At 38.3% G+C, this 22,123-nt stretch overlaps 2 protein-coding genes across 10 annotated transcripts in view; one reads left to right on the top strand and one right to left on the bottom strand.

Annotated features, from left to right (window-relative positions):
• ZPBP (zona pellucida binding protein) overlaps window positions 1–17,868 on the bottom strand; it is a 36,133-nt gene extending 18,265 nt beyond the window's left edge. Inside the window, exons 1-5 of one of the 6 annotated variants that reach the window (XM_019731597.3) lie at window positions 17,632–17,863; window positions 15,744–15,824; window positions 12,711–12,836; window positions 7,333–7,482; window positions 3,658–3,876 (exon numbers count right to left, since the gene is read on the bottom strand). In XM_019731597.3, the coding sequence (XP_019587156.2) occupies window positions 3,658–3,876; window positions 7,333–7,482; window positions 12,711–12,836; window positions 15,744–15,824; window positions 17,632–17,746 (691 nt within the window). In that variant the 5' untranslated portion in view covers window positions 17,747–17,863. Of the gene's footprint in view, window positions 1–3,657; window positions 3,877–7,332; window positions 7,483–12,710; window positions 12,837–15,743; window positions 15,825–16,866; window positions 17,457–17,631 lie in introns of those variants that run through there. The other 5 variants (XM_074341064.2, XM_074341063.2, XM_074341062.2 and 2 more) reach the window with 5 other exon arrangements.
• Window positions 17,821–22,123, top strand: part of SPMIP7 (sperm microtubule inner protein 7) — a 28,889-nt gene continuing 24,586 nt past the window's right edge. For all 4 annotated transcript variants that reach the window (XM_019731601.3, XM_074341059.2, XM_074341058.2 and 1 more), the window contains exon 1: window positions 17,821–19,407. In XM_019731601.3, the coding sequence (XP_019587160.2) occupies window positions 18,858–19,407 (550 nt within the window). In that variant the 5' untranslated portion in view covers window positions 17,821–18,857. The remainder of the gene's footprint in view (window positions 19,408–22,123) is intronic.

Raw genomic sequence — 22,123 nt, forward strand, 5'->3', positions numbered from 1 at the left:
AATTTTAACTTTTGCAACATATGTATGTGTATTCATTCAACATCCTACTTAACACGACCCATACTCTAGAAAACGTGTCATTTGACTGACTCGATTCCTAATCACTACAAAGTGATAAACCACAATAACAATACTGAAAAGGGAATGAGGCTGGACCGTGATGGTGGCCATAGTAACTGAAATCATGGACACATTCCTGCATGCAGGCACGCAGGGGCCCATTTGTTTTAACAAATAGTTATCAGGAGTCTACAATGTACCAGGAGTTATTCCAGGTGTCTAGGATACGTAAGTGATCAAAATCGACAAAGTTTACGCCTTTTTGGAAATTATATTCTAATGCAGGCAAAGAAACAATAACAATAAACAATAATCAGTACATAAACACATTGCACAAAAAGGTGATTAAGTACTAGGAGTAAAAAGAAAAGAAAGAGCAGGGAAATAAGTACTGGGATTGTAAGGTAGTGATGGGTCACAATTTTAAATTGGGCGGCAATTAGTGATATTAAGCAAAAAAAAATGAGGACCGAGTTGCCCATGAGATAAAATACTGTGACTTCTCAAAGTCAGAAGCATGCGTGGGATGCTAGAAGGGCAGCAAGCAAAGGACATGAAGTCACATGAGGCCATATCGTTTAGGCCATGATAAGCTTTGGTTTGGTTTGGTTTATATTCTGAGTGACAAGGAAGCCATTACAAGATTTCTGGAAGAGGAACAGTATGGAGAGTAGCATGACAGATTAAATTGTTGGCCCTGATTTTCCGCTATCGATGCATCCACACCTTTGCCTGGGCCAGTGTGTGGGCAAAGGCTCATGACTCTGCGATTGGGTACAGGACTTGCCAATGGCGATGCAGAGAAGTGAACGTATGCTAACTTGAGGTCTTGTCTTAATGTGTTTCCAGTTGCCCTCTTGGGCTTCTCTCATCACCACGAGCAGAGCTTCCCACTGGGGACTGCTGCCACTTCAGACATGCTCCTAGAATCAAAATAGATGGAACACTGACAGCTAACCGAGCAAAGCTGGACCAACAACATGACACAGCACCACCTGAGTCCAGCCTGCACAGAGCCAACCCCAAAAAAGCCATGCTCAAAAAGCTAAAGAAAATAATGGACAAAGAAACACAGAGGAAAATGATGCCTCAAATAGTAGAGACTACCAATAAAGAGAAAGAACTTATAAAAACGAACCAAACAGAAATTCAGAAACTGACAATGACAACAACTGAAATGAGGAATTCACTAGAGGGTTTCAATAACACATTTGATTATGGAAGAATCAGTGAACTTGAATGTAAGTTAACTGAAATTATCCAATCAGAGGAGCAGAAAGAAAAAGAAGAACACCTAAGAAACTGGTGGGACACATTGGGTAGATCAACGTACGTATAACAGGGATCACAGGAGAGAAAAAAATAAGGACTGAAACAATACTTAAAAAAAGAAGTCCAAGAATTTCCCAATATGATAAAATACAAGAATCCACATATCCAAGATCAATGAAATTCAAGTAGGCTAAATGCATAGGATAAATTCAATACTAAAACACAATATAATGAAACTGTCAAAAATCAAATACAAAGCGATAACCTTAAAAGCAGCAAAACAGCAGTAACTCATCACATACTAAGAGTCCATAAGAAGATTAAAAACAGATTTCTAATCAAAACCCATGGAGATCAGAAGGTAGTGAGATAACGTATTTAAAGTATTAAAAGAAGAAACGTTAAACCAAGAACACTATATATGGCAAACTAATCTTTTAAAAAACAAAGAGAAGAAAACATTCCAAACACAATGTTTGGGGCATTACATGGTAAAAGAAAACAAACAGTAATTTGATGCTATACAAAGAAATAAAGACTAGCAGTAAAGTTAACTACATAGGTAAATATAAAAGCCAGTACTGTATTTTTTATGTTTGAACTCAACTCTCCCCCTATATGTTTAAAAAAACAAATCCCTACGACAATAATTACAAATCTATTAGTGTACATACATACATAATAATGTGATTTATTGACAAAAATAGAAAGTGGAAAAACTGCACAGGAACAGAGTTTGGGTGTACTGTTCAAACTAAGTTGGTATTAGTTAATTCATATAAAGTTATATGTCTAAGATGTTAACTGTAAAAAGGAACTGCTTCAAACTGATGAAAACCTTTTACAAAAAACTTACAGTTAATATCATGTTCTATAGCGAAAGACAAGCTTTCCTCCCAAGATCAAGATTAATTCCTGTATGTCTGTAATTTTGCCACTTCTACTAAAAAGTATATTGGACTGTGCATGAAGAGCAATTTAGCAAGAAAACGAGATAAAAGTTACCAAATGAGAAAGAAGTAAGCAAAACTATTGCTATCCTCAGGTGACATGACCTTCCATCTAGAAAATACTAAAACCCCAAGGCTAAATAACACTAGTAGAACAAACAAATCAGCCACAATTCCAAATACACAGAAATTCAGTGAACATTCAAAATACACCCAACAATGAGCAATGTGAGAAAGAAATTAAGAAAACGATTGCACTTACGATAGGATCCAAGAGAATAAAATATGTAATAATAAATTTAGCAAGAGGTACAAGATTTATATACTGAAAAGTACAAAAATTGATGAAAGAAATGAACAAAGTCTGTTATGGTGTGAATGTTTATGCCCCCACCCCCAGTTCACACGCTCAAATCCTGGCACCCAACGTGACGGAGCCAGGAGGGGGCCTTTGGGAGGTACTTAGGTCACGAGAAGGGAGCCTTCTCGAGTGGAATTAGCGCTCTTACAAAAGTCGCTCCAGACAGAATCTTAGCGCCTTCCTGCTTTGTGAGGATGTCATTATAATTCTGCAACTCTAAAGAAGCCCTCACAGAACATGTGGCACCCTGACCTCAGAATCCCAGCCTGCAGCACTGTGAGAAACTAACGTCCATGCTGTACACGCTACCCAGTCTGCGGCACTTTGTCACAGCAGCACAGTGGACTAAGACCAAGTTCTCAGTAAATGGAAAGAAACCCTGAGCTCCTGGATTGGAGGACTTACTAGTGCCACGGTGGTAATGCTATTCACAGCTATCTACACATTCAGCACAATTCCCATCAAAACCCAATGGCCTTTATTGACAGAAATGGGAAGAAAGATACTAAAAACATAGTATTGCAACTGACTTCAAAGGCAAAAACAATGCTGGAAAGGCAGACCAAAATTGGAGGGTTCCCACTTCCTAATTGAAACTCAATTCTTTGTTTTTTCAGAAAATACTGGGTCTCCATTCTGCATTGTTAGGAAAAGCACCCTAAGCTGTTAGAATGGCCCCTGTGGTCCACCGGATTAACCCATCCTAGTACATTTAGATGCTTTTTCAGGTGAAATCTTTAGAACTAAAGATCATGATAGGCTTTCCTTATACTAAATGCCTTTCTGTCAGTTATCACAGCAAGGTCTAAGTTATTTAGAGTGCAAACTTTTCGTTAAGTACATGAATCAGTAGAATTTTATTCAGGGAGCTACTAGAACTAAGGCAAAGAAGAGAACATGAAACATTCAGATTTATAACATTTACATTGAAAAAATGCTGCTGGAAATTCACACGTCTTTAAAATTAGCTTTGGATTTTCAATTTGTTTTCTTTAAAGAACTGTATATACTTACCTGAAAATGTAAAGAACAACTCATTTTGCAAACCAGCTTTTTGCATTTTAACATGATGGCATTCAGATTTCAGTAAAGAAACTTCACATGAAAGTTCAAGAACCAATTTCCTTAAAATCTGAAGAAGTTTCTTCTCAAAAGAAATATTATAGATACTGTTGCAGGGGGCTGCGTGGTACCGAGCTGTGAACTGGTAATAAAAACGAGGCTCACGATAAGCTATAAAGAAATGAGCACAGAAGAACACAAAAGTGGTTATTTAAGCAATTCTAGTATGTGGCAACTATTCAAGAGAAATCCTTAAATGGATTAATTCATAGGATATATAATATAGAAATATATTCATTTATTAATAACCAACACTTACCTAATAGTTACTCAGTGACCAATGGAATTATAGGCCCCTTACAAACAGTAAGTTACTTACGTCCCCTAACCTCATGTAAGATGGTTGTTACTTTTACATCCATCCTGAGAAATGTAAAGGATACAGAGATGGCGTCGCAGGCCCAGTGACCACGCTGCCGAAACTAAGATTCTAAGCGAGGAGCCTGGCTCTTCACCACTGCATTGTTCTGCCTCAAACTCAGGAACGAAACTCCTCTAAGTTTAAATATCCATCTTTGAAGAAATTAGATTCATACAATCACTAACAACAAGCAAAGAGAGTGTACCTAACAAGTCTGCAAGGTTTATTGAATTGCATCACAACATCTGGAACTGAGAACATTTTTTTGTCCTATTCATTTCAAAATTTCACTAAAAGGACACAAGAAATATAAAACACTAAGAAATCCACAACAGTAACAGAAGACGGGGCGCCCTGTGGCTGCTTCTGCTAAGGAAAAGCCCCCTGCCTGTTCCTGGTCGAGGCTGAGGAGTGCCCCCACTCACGCTGAAGGGGGAGTGCCCATGGTCCACTTTCCCACCTACTCACTGAGGCCCAAATTAAGGACACCTACTGAGCTACTGTCAGGCTTTGCGTACCAGGTACAGAACAGACAACTTCTAAATGCTGAGCGAATGGTCACTTTCATTCACAAATGTCAATGAAAATCACAGACTATCCCACCCCCAACTTCGAGGAAACCAGGGAGTGAAGGAGAAGCAAGAACGCTCCTCAAAGGAGCGTTTGAGTTTATTTGGTTAAATCCCCGAGTGGGATAACTGTGTCCTTCTTTGTCTCTTATTATAGCCTTTGTTTTAAAGTCTCTCTTGTCCGGTATAAGTGTTGCTCCCCCAGCTTTTTTGTTTATTTGTTTCCATTTTCATGAAATAACTTTTCCCATCCCTTTACTTTCAGTCTGTGTGTGTCTTTTCATCTCAAGTGAGTCTCTTGTAAGCAGCATACGGAAAGGTCTTAGACCTTATCCACTCAGGAAAAGGCAAGGGAAAAGTACCTAAAAGTCAATTAATGTAGGAAGCATTAAATTTTTTTTTCAAATTCTAACCGGTACAGATAAAAATATAATCCATAACTATTATAAAGCTTTTTAAAAAGAAGGATAGGTAAATATTAAGTGTTCCTGAAAAATTTAAAAAACACAAACACGAATACTGCAATTGAAGAAATTAATTTAAATAGCAAATAAAAACAAGGTTAAAAATCAAACTGTTTGGAGACCAAGTAATGAAGTTCTCGCACAGCAGAGAGGAAACTTAGATACAATCTTCTGTGAGCAAAGGAAGAGATTTGGAGGAGAGATCCCAACATCCGAAGTCAAACTGAAGGAGGTCCTGGAGGGCAGAGCAGAAAAGGCAGAAAAGAAGGTAATCAAGAGACAAACAGGAAATGTTCTGTAAAGATGAACAAAGACTTGTGTCACCATGTCAAAAAGCCCATTAACCAGTGACCACGAATACTGAAGTAAGTGTCACATTGAGACATGAATCTCAAAAACCTACCTGCTCAGCACTGGGAACCTTGCTCAGCACAGTAAGAAAGACGAGTCTAACTAACTAACTAATTAACTAAGTAAATAAATAATATCATTTGTAGATTACATAAAATTTTGAAAATTTAAATTATCCTTTACTTAGGATAAAAAGGTCAATCAGCTAAAGGAAAACAAAATAGTGAATACAATATATCTGACACAAAATTAAAATCAACAAAGCTGCATATCTGAATATGCACGTATCTCTTAGTAGTTGTTCAGACACACACACACAGGGAGCTCATGCAAACAGGAAAATTCAAATAACCCATCATGACCAAAAAATGCACACTGACACCATAAAATACCATTACTAACGTATTAGATCAGCAAGAATTCACAATGTGGTATTAAGGGAGCTTCAGGAAATGGAGTTCTCATATACTACGGCAGAAATGTAAATTGGTACACTCTGTAGGGCAACTGGCAGAAGCTATCAAAGCAACATTATGAACACTTTGTATAAGGTTTACCTTATAGAATTCATCCTACAGAAATACTCACAATTTAACTTTCGTAATACAACACAATTTCATAATACAAAGATGGCTTGTGTGCACGTGTGTGTTACACACAGCTAGGAGAGAGAGCGAGAGAGAGTGAGAGAGAGAGAGATGGATTTTCTTAAATGTTCCATACAGTTTTTAAGGAGAGAATGTTTTAAGGAGAGAAAAATGGAAACAAACTAAATGATTGAAACAAACTAAATGATCAAACTAATGCGGAATGCTCAAATAAAATCTGCAATACCACATAGCCATTACAAAGATTAAAGTGCGTCTGTATAATGAGATAGAATAAAGTACCTGATTTGTTGTTTTAAGCACAAAAATGGCAGGTTTGCAAAAGGTTTCATCCTGCTGGCGTTGCTGAGCAGTGGTGCACGGTGGGTATCGTAAGGATAAGGACACCAGGGTTGGAACCAGCACCCCACACTTAACTCTGGATCTCCCCATTCTAGCTGTGTGGCCTGGGGCGAGTCACTTTCCACCCTGTGCCTCGGGTTCCTGATCTACACAAACCAGAAATATCAGTACCCACTGCAGCGGTTTGTCCTGAGGATTAGGTGAGCTGAATATACGCAAACCAGCTCGAACAACGCCTGCCTGGCATGAGCACGCGCTACATGTGTTTTGTTGTGAGTACAATTACACGTAAAATACAGCATTGCCTGGAGCATAACAAACGCTCAGTAAATGGTAGCTGTCATCCTCGTTACTGTCAACCAGCATTCCTGTTGGGCACTGTTACATTGGTCAGCTCATGTAAATATACCCTTCTGAGTGATTTCAAAGTATGTTTGTTACAAACTAGAAAAATGAAATAATAAAATGGAGAAAACTATGTAACAAGAATGCAGTGTGACTGATTAAACAGTCTGTTAAACAAATTATTTGCTACCATCACAAATTACCACAAATTCAGTGGCTTAAAAATAACAAAAATTTATAATCTTACACTTTTGGAGAATGGAAGTCCAAAATGAGTCTTGTAAGGCTAGAATCAAGGTGATTTCCCTCTGGAAGATCCTGTAATAAGGACCATTATTCTGGGCCCACCCTGATAATTCAGGATAATCTCCCCATCTCAAGATCCTCCACTTAATTATATTGCAAAGTCCCTTTTGCCATTGTAGGGTAACCTATTAACAAAATCCCTTTATAAAAAAACCTGTTAAAATAGCTAAACATTTGAAAACGTGAAGAAAGGTGAGAATGTAAGTAGGAGCACTTCTTACCATATATAACGTATTTCAGTTGGAGGTTTGCAGCACCTTCATCCACAGTAGGTTTGTACTCAAGGAAACAGGTGTAAACACCAGTCATGCTCTCCTCAAAGTTCTGAAACACGAGGCTGCCTGTGGATGTTAATTGTGTGGTGCTATTTCCTAATAAAGGAACAAGATACAGTAATTAGTTGTTTAAATTACATGAGATTGAGGTAAAAATAACCAAATTTATTTTCTAAGCAAAGTAAAACCATCAAAATTTACCTATAGAATCATTCAAAGGAGTGGGGGCCTAACTACTCATGTGGCTGGTGTTTGTTGGCAGTGGGTGCCGGGGTGACCTTCTTAGAAACAGGAAGAAAAAAAGGACTCATCCTTGAGGAAGAGTAAGCAAGAAGCGCTAGGTCAGCGCTGAAGCTGGAAGAGGGGTTGCAGCACCTGTGAAGGTCGCACCCCAAGACCCAGGGACACCATCCCTGCAAAGACGAAAGCTTCATCAGGACATTAGGGACCGCCCCTCTCTCCCAACTACCCATCACGAATCGGAGTCTCATGAAAAGGAAGTGGAATCAAGCAAGAAGAGCTGCAAGAAAAAGATTCTCTGTGGAGAAATTCAGAAAAGGAGAAACCACACCCTAGGAAATATTAGACATTGAAGAAATATAACTTCTCATGAACCTGCCTTCCCCTTAAGCATTTTTAAGAGTATCTGAAGTTTTCAGCAACCACAGCACAATCAATATCGAATCCAAAAAATTCCTGACTAGATAAACACAAACTCCTAATACTAAAGGCTTAACAGTATTTTTAAAAGTGCTCATATTTAAACATGAAAATACCTATCTCAATATCTAATGTTTTATACAAGATGTCCAACTTTAACAAAAAATTGGGCTTACCAAAATTGTGAGAAATGACACATTTCCAAAATACTAAGCAATCTCAGGGCAAGATTCTTAACTGACACAGACGTCAGCAGTACCACAGTTAATTTGAAATAACTATGGTTAATGTATTAAAGGATTTAATGACAAATGTAGACAACACGCACGATCAGATAGGTGATTTCAGCAGAGAGACTGAAACTGTAAGAAATAATCAAAGGGAAACGCTAGAATTAAAAACAAAGCAAAACACACAAAAATTAAAAAAACAAAACAGTAACACAAATTAAGTATTCCTTCAATGGGCTTACAAAAAGACTTGACACAGCTAAGATAAGAGTCAATAACCTTGAATGTATGTTAAAGAAACTACACAACCTGAATAATGGAGAAAAAAATGACACAAACAAATGACAAAAAAACAACAACAAGAAGAAAGAATCCTCGAGCTATGGAACAATATCAAACAGTGTGACATATATGTGACAGAATTCTCAGAAGAGGAGGAACAGGATGGGGCAGAAGTAATATTTGAAAACATAATGGCTGAGAATTTTCAAAAATTAATGATAAATACCAAATTACAGCTCAAAGAAGCTTAGAGAACACCAAACAGAACACAAAAACACAAACAAAAAGATGCATATAATATTCAAATCACTGAAAAATGAAGGCAAAGAGAAAATCTGGACGTTAATCAGGAAAAAGAAACGGCGCCTTGCCTCTAGAGGGACAAGGATAAAATCATAGCAGGACTCATTGTAAACTATTCAAGCAAAAATAATAGTGTCGTCATTAGAATGTTGAAAAAATCTACCAATCCAGAACTGGCAACCAGCGAAAGAGAAAGATAAGCAAATGTATGCCAGAGTAAACAGAGGGAAAGAAATAAGAAAGATAAAAGCAGAAATCAGTAAAATCAAAAACAGAAAAATACCACAGAAAAAACTACTACAGAAAAAGAAATCAAACCAGAAGCTGGTCCTTTAAAAAGACTGATGAAATAGTTAAATCTGTAGTCAGAGTGACCAAAAAGAAAAAGAAAAGACACAACCAACATCAGGAGTTATTGAGGACACACCATATAGGTCCTGAATATATTAACCAGATAATAAGAAAATATCACAAGCTACTTTATGCACATAAATTCAAGTTGAAAAAACTCTAAGTTGGACTAATTCCTTGAAAGACACAAAGTACAAAATCTCACAAAATGGTGAGAAGGGAAAATCCTATTCCTATCTCATTCAGATTGTATCTGTGATCTCTGAAGCCAGACATTAAAGGCACATGACTTCAGGAAGTACCTTATTCTCTCAATGCCACTGTGTCCCACATATAAAATGGAGAAAATGGCTGCACTGACTGCAAAAGGCTGGTGTAAAAATTAAATGATTACTATGTGTAAATTGCTTAGAACTGTATCTGATACAAATATTATAGAAGTATTTATTTTTATAAAATGAAAACACTAAAATATACTCTTGCAAAGTACATGTATGCATATACATGTACTCATATACATTTGGGTATTTGAAAATGCATAAATAAAAGCCAGGAAATAATATTGTAAAAGTTCAGGATAGTGTTTAATTGCTACACGGGTTGGAAAAGAAGAATGGGATTTTTAAACCAGTTATTAAGAGATTCAACAGTCTCGGGAACAGTACATCTTGACTGGTACAGCCGGTTCAGGGACGTTTGTTTTATTGTACTTCGTGACTTACATGTATCTTATACATCTTACATATATCAGATGACTCATCATAAAAACATTAAGGTAGAAAAAAATATACTCTCTGATTTCATTTAAAAAATGTAATAATCAAGTATATGGTGATGGAAGGAGAACTGACTCTGGTTGGTGAACACAAAATGTGATTTATAGATGATGTAATACAGAATTGTACAGCTGAAATCTATGTAACTTTACTAACACTTGTCACCTCAATAAACTTTAATTAATAATAAAATAAATAAGTAAAAATAAAATAAAAACACTCCACATTAAAAAAAAATGTAATAAGGTTATAATTACAGAGCAAGCCCAACGTATGGGTGTGTATGTGCTTATATATGTGTCTGCATGAACATCTGGGAAAGTGAGAAAGTCCACACACCAAAAAGAGTTACTTCATCAGAATGGCATTAGGGTTGGAGTGAGAGGTCCACGTCTTCTTGTAATAAATACATTAGCTTTGAAAACGCAAGTCACTGAGAGGGAGGCGGGCACACACAGAGAGAAGGGGTAGGGAGGCAGAGGGAGAGAGATTAAAGCTAAGACTTGTCCCCCGCACTTTGGCACCCATCTAAATAATCTGAGTATTTCTCTTCACAGAAATGTTCAAGTGATTACATAATTACACGATTTCTTTGGCTCAATTTTAGGGTAACTACCTTTGGAGTACTCATAAAAGGATAACTACAGTGTAGTTTAGTCCAAAAGCATTCTGTTTTTCAAGCTCTAAGAAAATTAGATCACAGCTTTCAGTTATTTCTGAAATAATAGTGATTGCACTGAAAACTAAAATATAATCATGATGTCAGAATAACTGAATTTCCTGAGAATAGTTGTTATAAATATAAAATATAGAAACTATTATATTAATGTGATTGTACCCTTATCTAGAAATAACTGCATTTCAGAACATCTATTTTCCATGATTAAGGTGAATAAAATATGGCTTCGAGTTAAAGCGTTCAAAATTAAATTATAACCTTTACTTTGCAATACAAACTGCAAGACTAGGGATGGCATCATCGAGAAAAATGTGATTTTTCAGATTTTAATTTACAAATCAATGGAGTAAAAAATTATAATACAGCAAATCAATACTTGAATGCTTCTATTTTGGAACTTGCGGTTTCAATATAAAATGTAAAACGTATTTAATATGCATGTTTGCAGTACATTATGTGCTACCATCAGAGAGCAAATGAAACAAAATCTGATTTTACTTTCAGTATTGGTCCTTTTACAGCTGGCCCATTTCCTTGACTATCTTCACTGTCCAACCTCTCAGGATTCCTGTGGCCTCTGCTCATGCCTTCCTACAACATTACATGGTCAGACAGAGGGTTTGTCTGAACTTTGTGCCCCCCCCACAAAGCCAGGGACAGTGGTACCCACCAAGCAGTCACTCACTAAGAGCTGAATCAACTTTGAAGAACCACCCATAACTTATGAGTAGAGTAACTTTAAACCTTGAGCTATTTTAGAATCAACATAGACATTATACTAAGGTACAGCTGAGATCATTCAACTACATAAAATATAAATGAAAACATATTACAAAATAAATATTTCCCATAAATGTTTCCTTAGCAAGTCTTTGTAGAAATATATTGCTTTCCTCCATCCAAGGTAACAAAATAAACCTGTAGGCTTTCATCCACAGGCACTATCTCAAAATACCAATAAGGAAAATATGGAAGAAAGAAAACATGGTTAATAGAGCAATAAAGAAAAACTTCCTCAGAAGGTATGTGAAACTGATTAGATGCTTCATTGAACAGACCTTTAATATGAAAATTCATTAATCTGAATTTTTAGCAAGACTGAAAACCAAACAGCTAAGCAAGCTAATCTATATTTTTTAAACTACACTGCAAAAACAAATCAGCTTTTAGCAAGTGAAAAATTAGAGTAAAAATAAGATAGGCATTTTAAAATAACAAAATAAGAATTGGAATGGAGAAAAAGTTGATTAAATCAGTCACACCAATAGTAATCACTATGTGGAAAAAAGTACCTGCATGAGAATAAGATCTTGCTTCCCCCAAATTTGAAAAATGTAAGGCTACCATTCAGATGTACCTCCAGCTCAGGTCTCCTCTGGATGAATATCTGAGTGCTCAGTCCCTCTTTTTAAAGCACAGAATCAGTCATATACTAACACACAGCCACTGTCAAACCATGCAGTATATTTAAAAGCATGTTTTTGATACTAAAATATTTAATGGTAAGGTTAGTCATTTTTTAAAAAAATTGGTAGTAATATTTAAGATAAATTCAAATACAATCTATATTGTCAGGAGTTTGGTCAAAAAGAAATGTAACATCAAAAATATAAAATTGTAACTACTCATAAAGTCTCAAATTATCCCTGTGTGAGGAAGCATAAAACGAAACCATATTTATAAATCTATAGCTCAAGGTATTCATTTGTATTTTTAACAAAAGCCAGAATCACATTTTCTTCTTTATATATACTTTTCTAACAAAAGTGTCACTGAGGTAACCAAAATGATTTTCTGAACTTAAAAAAAAAGTAACCCCGTTTTGAATATACGTGCTTAAAGAACTCTCCAAACAGTTCAGTTATTTCTCTATTTCAAATTAAATCTGTGAAGAGATGGTCACACCATCTACACTGTTAGACACAACTCCAAAAGGAAATCAAAGTGAGAAAATGGATAAATGAGACGAAATACAAACATCCCTTTCGTTCTCAGTGGACTTCAGGTACAGCAATTTAATTATGATAACAAACAAAAACCTACCTGCAGTGATTCTTCCTTTTGGCCCGTACCATTGGAATGACGGGTCTATCAGTTCTGAGTTTCGCAGCCGCTGGGTTACACATAACACATGCGGACTCTTTTGATGGAGCAGAACATATACTTTCACTGGAAATACAATGTTAAAAGGTTCCAGTAATACTTCATGTGCTTACATGCTCTGCAGTGCCTTACGCTGTTGCAGTTTGGATTACATGTTTTCATAAGTTTTCTTTGGACCATTGCTATTGCGTGATAAGAACTAAATTTCATTTTACTCTATGTAACTAATATGCAAAAATATACACATGTATTTTGTGTTTGTGTGTGTGTGTGTGTCTCAGTCTGAACGTAATACATTGATCTTTTTTATTCAGAGTTCACATGTACTAATTTATTTTATTCTCAGAATATTATTTTAAATACAAAGTATTAAGATAATTCTATATCTGTACTTTATCTATTTGTAAAGACACACACCTGAAAGGAACTAAGATAAATTTGTTTAAAGGAATAGGACATTATTCTCAATGATGTAACACAATGTATTGAATTAAAAAATTATAATATGATTAAAAAGTCAACAAATATGTACTTTGATTGATTTAATTATTAAGCATTTCCCCACTTTGCTTTAAAATTTAAAGAATCTTCATCATTAAGCAAGCAAAAATCATATTCTTGAGGAGATACAAAAGGAACACAGTAAAGATTCAATTGTCTTGAATTTACTCATAAGCAAGCTTTTAGAAAAGGTTCCAACAACTCCTCAGGACTTGGATGCCAACTCTTCACTGCTTCACCACATACAAAGATTTTGTGATCTAGTAAAACAAAAACTGCTTTTGAGGATCAAAATTCTTCTTAACGTTAAGGAGGCTGTAATGTTTCCCCATACGGCATGATGTTTACTGAATGCAGCTTTTAGATAGGCAGCCTTCCTTAGGTTAAGAAAATACCTCTATTTTTAGTCATTTGTTCTTATCAAAAATTGCTGTTGAATTTTAACACGTTTTTTTCTACATTGATGGATGTGATCACTTTTTTTTCATGAATATTGTATGAAATGTTTGATATTCCTAGATTGCTTTTCTGAAAATCCTAATTGATCATGCGCTTCAATACTGTGGGATTCGATTTTCAACTACTTTTCTTGGGATACTTGCATCTATATTACATGTAATATATATGGTGCATAATTTCCCTATACTACCCTTTGTCCTTTTCCAGTGTATCAGTTATTATTTATCATTTAGTATTATTAAGTTAGGCATCTAAAGCTATAATAACCACATAAAATGAATTGTGCAGATTTCTTTTATAAATTTTCTCTGTCAGAATATGTAAAGTGTTTTTGTCCTGGAAAAATGAAAATGATGTCTCTTCAAATAGAGACTATCAGTAAGAAGATAGAAATTATAAAGAAAAACCAAAAAAATATATATATGAATTAAAAGGTACAAATGGATTGGAAAATTCACTATAAAGAATCAATACCCGATCCAAGCAGGCAGAACAAAGAATCAGAGAACTTGAAAATAGAATAATTTGGCAATATCCAATTTAACAAACAGGAAAAAAAAAAAAGAATAAAGATAAATGAACAGTACTCACAGACTTGTGGGAAACCATCAAGCATGCCAGTATACGAGATCAGACAATTAAGTTTGCGAACTGAACCGAGAAAAAGTGCTAATACCTCATTGCTGAATATCACTATGGTCACCTTTGAAGTACTCCCCTTAGGAAGCTATGCACTGATGCCAGCACCTAGTCCACCCTTCAAAGCAATTTTGGAACTCTTTTCCTGGAATAGCCATCAGAGCTGTCATCGTATTACCCTTGATGTCCTGAATGGCATCAAAATATCTTCCTTTCAGTATTTCCTTTATCTTTGGGTTTCAGAAAGAAGTCATTGGGGGCCAGATCAAGTGATTATGGAGGGTGTTCCGATAAACTTATTTGTTTAGTGGCTAAAAACTCCCTCACAGACAGTGCTGTGTGAGCTGGTGCATTGTTGTGATGCAAGAGCCATGAATTGCTGGCGAAAAGTTCAGGTCATCTAGATTTTTTCATGCAGCTTTTTCAGCACTTCCAAATAGTAAACTTGGTTAACTGTTTGTCGAGTTGGTACAAATTCATAATGCATAATCCCTCTGATATCCAAAAAAAAGTTAGCAACATTTTTGCAACAAGTTCGCAAACTTAATTGTCTGACCCTGTGTGTGTGTGTGTGTGTGTGTGTGTGTACTCTTACTTTCAAGATTCTGCCTGTTTTTTGGATTTTGACAGTTAATTATGATGTGTCTAGGTGTGTTATCTCTTTGAATTTACCCTAGTTTGAATTTGTTAAGCATTTTCAATGAGTAGATTCATGTTTTTGTCAATTTGGGGAAGTTTTTCCATTATTACTTCAAATATTCTTTATATATATATATATATATATATATATATATATATATATACACACACACACATATATATAATATAAATATTATATATAATATATATATAAAATAAGTATATATATAAATATTATATATACATATATATAAAATAAGTCCCATTTAAAACTGGAGAGGAGGGGATTTAAAGGAGGAATTTTAAGGCATATGAATTTGCCTGAATCAATAAAAAGTATACAAAAAACTTTGTACTTGCTGTCTCATGTGACTACTGCAAAATCTTATGAATTCAAAATCTTTACAATATATAGCTCTCATGTGAAAAAATTTTAGCATATTCAAACTGCATACATTTAATAATATGGTAATTATTACATAATAACAAAGAAACATTATAGGTAACTTTAACTAAATAACTTAGAAATAACTAGTTTTTGCATACTTAAGCAACTACAGAATTAGACTTGGATGAATCTAACTATATGGAAACAACCTTAACCCACTCATGGAGGGAAAGGAGCCGTAGGAGGCTAGTGTAACTGGAGGACATCAGCCTTTTGAACAAGATTGATAACATTTAAACAAATGCTAATTGCTTTCTTAAAATTACTGAAAATCTATTTATTAATACCTGGATAATCTGATGACCCCACTATTTTCAGCGAATCTTGGGTCAAGCGAAAACCTCTTGGTAATCGAATAAAATATCCAGCTATCAAAGATAAAAAGAAAAGAAATGAGCAACAATCTGCTTCATGAGAAATTCCAAGATATTCAAGTAGTGCAGTGTCATAGAATCTGGATCTTGGTTTAAGGAGTGAGCCTTAATCACTCTCCGCCAACACCTGGCATCCCTGTTCCAACTCTACTCCCCTTATATGCGCCAGTGAGATTAATCTATCCAGTGCTCCCCCCATCTATCTTGCCTCCGGCTTTTTCTGCATCCACTTAGAATACTCTCTTCATCTGTAAAAGTCAAAACGCACGACCCTTCAAGACTTAGATCACAAGCCCCTCCTCCTTCAAACCCTGCGTTTATCCTTATCATTTCTTGCCCTTCTATAATACATCACCGGCACCTTCCTTATAACCCCCCCTCTGCATTTATCATAGTTCTTTATGCGCAGGTACCATTTTCCTTATTCAATTATACGCTCCATTGCTAGTAGGGTCAGTGTTTATATCAACACACCAAGAATCAGCACCAAGTACTATCTCTTGCACATAGTAAATATTAAATGATTGTTAAATATGACATAACTGATATTCTTCCCTCATTGTTGACTGAGCAAATGTGATGGACATAACAGCGTGTGCAGAACACATGGAAGGAGTAGTACAAAAAAGGCAATAAAGCATCTACCCTAAATCACCTTTAACAGGGAGTAAAGCGCAAAATGGAGGGCATTCACCGTGAGACCTGAGTTTAAATCCTAACTGCCACTTTGCGGTGTTAGGAAAGTCACTTTAAATTCTAGGAGTTGCAGTTTTCTCACCTCCATCAATTCCAGACTGAAGGGAGTTGGTACTAAATGGAACATTGTGTAAAGTATAAAGAGATATCAGTCTTGACTATTCACAGCCTACAGGTTAAGATAATCCCCGCTTATTCTATTCCTTACATCCTCAGGTCTGCTCTTGTTATTGGATCAAGAGCTGGCGCCCCCACCCTGTCGCATTTAGTATCAAGCAGCATCTTCCCCTACACGGCTCTTCCCCGCTCATCCGAGAATGACGACCTTGGCACCCCTGACCTGAGTGCATCCTGTGACCTTCACGCTGTGTCCTTCCCCTCCTCATCCTGTGCCCACCCCCACCGCCCTTCCACGGTACGTTCCTGGAGGGCTTCTTTCCCAATGTGCCCGTATTTGACCGTATCGGACACATCTCTTTTTGGGTTTATATGATTCAGTTCTTGGAGAAACTTTTTTTTTTTTTTGTAAAGCCTAACATCTGCACACAAAACAGTGCAGCCAAAACCTTTCTAGTTAAAGGAGATCAATTCAATTAAAGCGTCACTTCCGTGTTTGTCCATCAGCATCTTAAATACATTTTGAAAACAGGATGGACAAGTGTTTCGGTTGCCTGGATGCAAAGGAGGAAACGAACGGGGGCAGCAAAACGTCAGAACTTGAGACGCGCTGTACTTAGAGGTGAAGCCAACAGGTGGCGCTGCAGGATCGCGGACGATTCCACACAACGGGACGCCCGCTCCTGAAACGCAGGGTCACAGTGCGGACAGCGCGTCACGCAAAGCGGCAACGACTCCCGGCCCGACCGGGGCGCCTACTGGCCGCCAACGGAGCTTGGACTTGAACCGTGGGCGCTGCGATGGCCTCGTCCGTCCCCACGTTACTCATGGCCCCGCCACGTGCGTCCCCGTGTGAACGCAGGCGCCTCCGCGCGGCTTCCCTGAAAATGAACCCCTGCGGCCAGTACCAGGCGGACGAGCGTCTGGGACCGGCAGGCGCACGTGACGCACAAACAGCCAATCTCAGGAGCCGGCGCCGCCGCCTCACCTGCCGGGGACGCCGGCCCCACGAAGGCGGACAGCAGCAGGACGACCGCGGCCCGGGAGAGCGGGGAGCCCGCGGCCCGGCCCCGCCGTGCGCGGCCTGGGGTCGACGCCTCCATCCACACGCCGCCGCCACCGCCGCGCGTAGGCCCCGAAGGTCGTTAGGCAGCGCGCGCCACCTGCCCGCCGGAAGTTGGCGGGGCCGACCCGGAAGGGCGGCCGGAAGGAGGGGCCGCCACTTCCGCCAGGTGTGGGCGGGGCGTGTGGGCGGGGCGGCGGCCCCGTCACGTGCAGGTGAGGCCGCCCACGCGGGGCAGTGTCGCCCGCCCGGTGCAGCGGTGCGGGCCGGGGACTCCTGGGGCGCGTACGTGGCCCGTGGGAGACTGTGCGGCTGGGAACAGTCGCGCGCCTGCAGCCGGCGTGCGCGCGGCGCTGGGCTCGGGAAGCCGGCTTGGGGCCGCCCTGAACGGCGGGCAGCGAGGCCTGAGTTAGCGCGCGGCCGGCGCTCACGGGACCGCGTGCGTCTCCCATGGCAGCCACTGGTGCTCGGTGGGTGGATGCAGCTTAATTGGGGAATAGGTGCGATGCACACCCGCTCAGGTTGAAAGTAGGGTCTTTAACCCCCGTGGGAAGCTTCGCGGAAAGAACAGGGGAAACAGCCCGAGATAAAATTGGTTTCCATGCAACACTCAGCCCGGAAGATAGTCTTTTATCGCCTCGCTTCAGAAACATATGTAAAACCGCCCATCAGCTCATGAGGACCTTTCTATAGCCAGACGTGTTTAAAAAGAATCATGTCGCTGCTTTTCTGCGGCTGGAAGGGTTTTTTTAACTGGAACAGCTACAACAGAACTAAATCTTATATAGTTGGTGCAAATGCGTAGAAGAATGACGTTTTCAGCAACTGAAGTCAAAACTGCCTAATAAAGAAGTGTATTGTCTCCTTTAACAGGAAGAAATGAGTGACCCAGTGAGGTACAGGTCTAGCTGTTGCTAAGCAACAAGGACTCTGTTTTGTTTTGTTTTTTCTGTCCTGGTGTGTTACTGCCTTATACTTCTTTTGGTGGAGAAAAAATACTTGGGGGAAAAAAAAAAGAACACTGGACATTTAGAGGGCCATATCGATAACCTTATGCTTAATTAACCAATGCTCAACTATAGGACATAAGAGTTTTGTAGTTAAAGAGAAGAGTCAGCAGAAACAGTCATCCAATTCTAAAGAGAAAGGCTATGGATATGGATTCACCTGGAAAGATAAGTATCTCTGAACGGTCCATTCTTTCAAGAACAAAGGCTGTTGAGAATATAGATTATCCACACTACTGTTATCTCTTAAGAAAAATGAACATGCCTTTTGTGAAAGGAGTTGAGGACAGACATGACTATGGCAGAGTTGAAAAGAAATGCAACCCTACTTTTCTTAAATTTCACCCTTACCCCCCTTCGGCCTTGCCCGACTATCATTTACACTACCCGTATCCCCCACCGTATGGGCCCGATTATCCATTATTTCCACTTCGTGATGATGTGCCCTTAGGTGATCCCTGTTCAGGGTTTGTGAGTCCTGGTGGTGATGCTGATTTAAAGCCTGGCGTTGGCAGAACAATACCAAGCCTGGTGGATTATAGTGATGTGAAACCTCAACATCGAGTTCCTAGGCCAGACACAGGATTTCAAACGACACTAAAAAGGCAAAAAGTATTATTAGAAGAACTAAAACAAGACAGGAAATGGAATTCCAGGGCAATACCAGACATTTCGATCAGAGCAAGACTTGGAGGTAAATAAAGTAGCATGGGCTTTATAATATTTAAATATTCAATTGGTAACTTGGGGCTGTAGTGTTCAATTTTCATATGCTGATGTCTAGTTTTATTTCCATTTTATCTATTTCCAGTTTCATTCCATCTGATCAGAGTATGTGTTATTTCAGTCCTTTAAACTTTACTAAGTTGTTTTGTGCCCTATAATATAACCTATTCTAGAGATTGTTCCATGTGCATTGGAGGAAAAAATGTGTATTTTACTTGGGTATTCTGTTGGGTGGAGTGGTCTGTATATATCCTTTAGGTCAAATTGCTGTTGTTGAAGTGCGCTATTTTCATATCAATCTTTGTCAGGTTGTTTAATCCATTATTTTAAATAAAGTATTGAAAGTCTCCTACTGTAATTATAAATCTGGTTATTCTCTCTTCAGTTTTGACAGTATTTCCATCATATATTTTGAAGTTCTGATGTTTGATGATTATAAATAAAATAAAACAGAACAGAAAAACATCAGAAAAAAATCAACTAAACCTACAGTTGTTTTTTTAAAATATCAAATAAAATTGACCTACCTATAGCCATATTGAGGAAGAAAACTCAGGAAACCACTAACAAAGGGTATTATAAATGTTTAAGAAAACCTATCTCTAACCATTAGAGGACAGAAAACACATGAATAAGAAAACATGATCTACAGAATGACTAGTCTTTGAATATTTTTTCTATAACGTGGCTTTTTCTTTCTTTAAAAAGCACCATATTATGGACATTTTTTATAATAAAAATAGGGCCTTTGGGAAAATGATGTTCATGGCAGGCCCTTGAAAACTCATATAATTTCATGGTTACATACAAAAATCCACTCACAGTAAAAATGGGATCAAAGTTTTAAGCATGTTAAATCTCTAATAAGTAAGGAAATATTATACTACAGTGTTTTCCTTGACAGAAGGCTTGATATTTGTTCGGTGGCATGGAAATGATGAAGTAAGATTGTGAGTTATGAAGAAGAGTTGTTTAATAGCTGGTCCCAAAAGGGGCCCTCTGCAATTCATCCCTCTCTGAGTGTGCCTGCCACTCCTCCTACCAAGATAGGAGATCTATTTCCTTCTCATATTGATTCTGGCTTGGACGTATGGCCAGTAAGATATTAGCAAGCATGAAGCAATGGCGGCTTAGTAGGGAATGGCACATTGGGATCTGTTCCCTTGGGATTCTTCCTCTGCAATCTCAGTCACTGTTCGTGAAAGACCCAACCTCAGGCCCATAAGAAAAAACAACAACATACACACGTACTGGGTAGTAGGCCCAGCTGAACTCCCAGCTAATAGTCAACCCTAACTGGGCAGACATGTGAGTGAGGTCACTTTGGACCTTTTTTCCTATCTAGCTATGCCACATGACGTGGAACACCCCAGCTAGATATTGAGTCCTGGGAGATGATAAATCGTTGTTTAAGATACTAGGTTTGGGTGTTGCTTGTTTTGCAGCAGTACAACAAGGTAAAGGCAAGGCCATCATCACAGTTAGGTGTAAATGTGGTGACCCTGAGTTATATAGCTGTAATTCATTGTCCCGTTTCCTTTCTTCTACTCTGGCTTAAAATCAAAATTTAAGTTTTGTTGTTTTCATACGTTCCTCTTTTTTTCAAAGCAGCTGCTAGAATGTTTTCAAATCAGATGGCTACCACAAAGTGCCATGCTGCTGCTATTGGCATGATGCTCTTCTGGAGGGTTTCCTGTGTCCAGCTGTGTCACAATACAGAATTATTCTTATTCTAAGAACCAAGATGAGCACGGGCTTCAGCACTCGCTCCCTCACTTTTCCTTGACCTTTCACCTCTGCCTCTGAATTGATTTTTTCTTGCTGCTATAACAAAATGCCACAAACTTAGCAGCTTAAAACATAACCCATATATTAGCTCACAGTTTTGTGGGTCAGAAGTGAGGGTCTCAACTGTGTTTTTTTATTCAGGATCTAACAACGCCAAAATCAAGGTGTGCTTTTGGCTCTTATCTGGAGGGTCTGCAGAAAAATCTACTTCTGGGCTCCTTCAGGTTGTGCAGAATCCAGTTCCTTGAATCTGAGGTGCCAATTTCCTTGCTCTATGACAGCCATGGACACTCGACTTCTAAGGATGACGCAGGCCCCTTCTCACATAGCCTCCTTATCTTCAAAGTTACCAAGAGAGTGCAGAGGCCTTCTCACTCCCTAATCTCTCTGACTTCCTCTTCTAAATCCACAGAATTCTCTACTTCCCCATCCCTCCCTTGCCAGTCCCCTTTGCAGATCCTGTCATGAATTTCTTGGTCAAATATTAACTGAATCACCATCAGTGTAATGAAAATGATATTGCTACATTGCTAGTACAGATACTAATAATGTTACAACCACTAATTGATAATAAATGTCTAATAAACATGTCAGGCACTTAAGCTATATGTCAGAAACTTTACCAAGTTCTTCAAATACTTTAATTGTTGTTTTCACAACTCTGACAACAATCGTTAGAGGGAGGAAAATGAGGCTCGGAGGAGTCAAGTATCCCACGAGGTCACACTGGCACCTGAATCAGAAGCCCTGAGATCTGCCGGAGTCTGATACGGAGCTCCACCAGATTGGTATCCACCGTGACCACGGTGCTTCTGTTATCCCAAAGCCCTCCCACAATCCCTCTCACCTGTGCCTCCATATCTCTGCACTGTCCACCTAACTCCTGAATTTTGCCA

The sequence above is a fragment of the Rhinolophus sinicus genome, chromosome 4, assembly GCF_057876585.1.
Source record: "Rhinolophus sinicus isolate RSI-liver-muscle chromosome 4, RSI-T2T, whole genome shotgun sequence".
Classification (NCBI taxonomy): domain Eukaryota; kingdom Metazoa; phylum Chordata; class Mammalia; order Chiroptera; family Rhinolophidae; genus Rhinolophus; species Rhinolophus sinicus.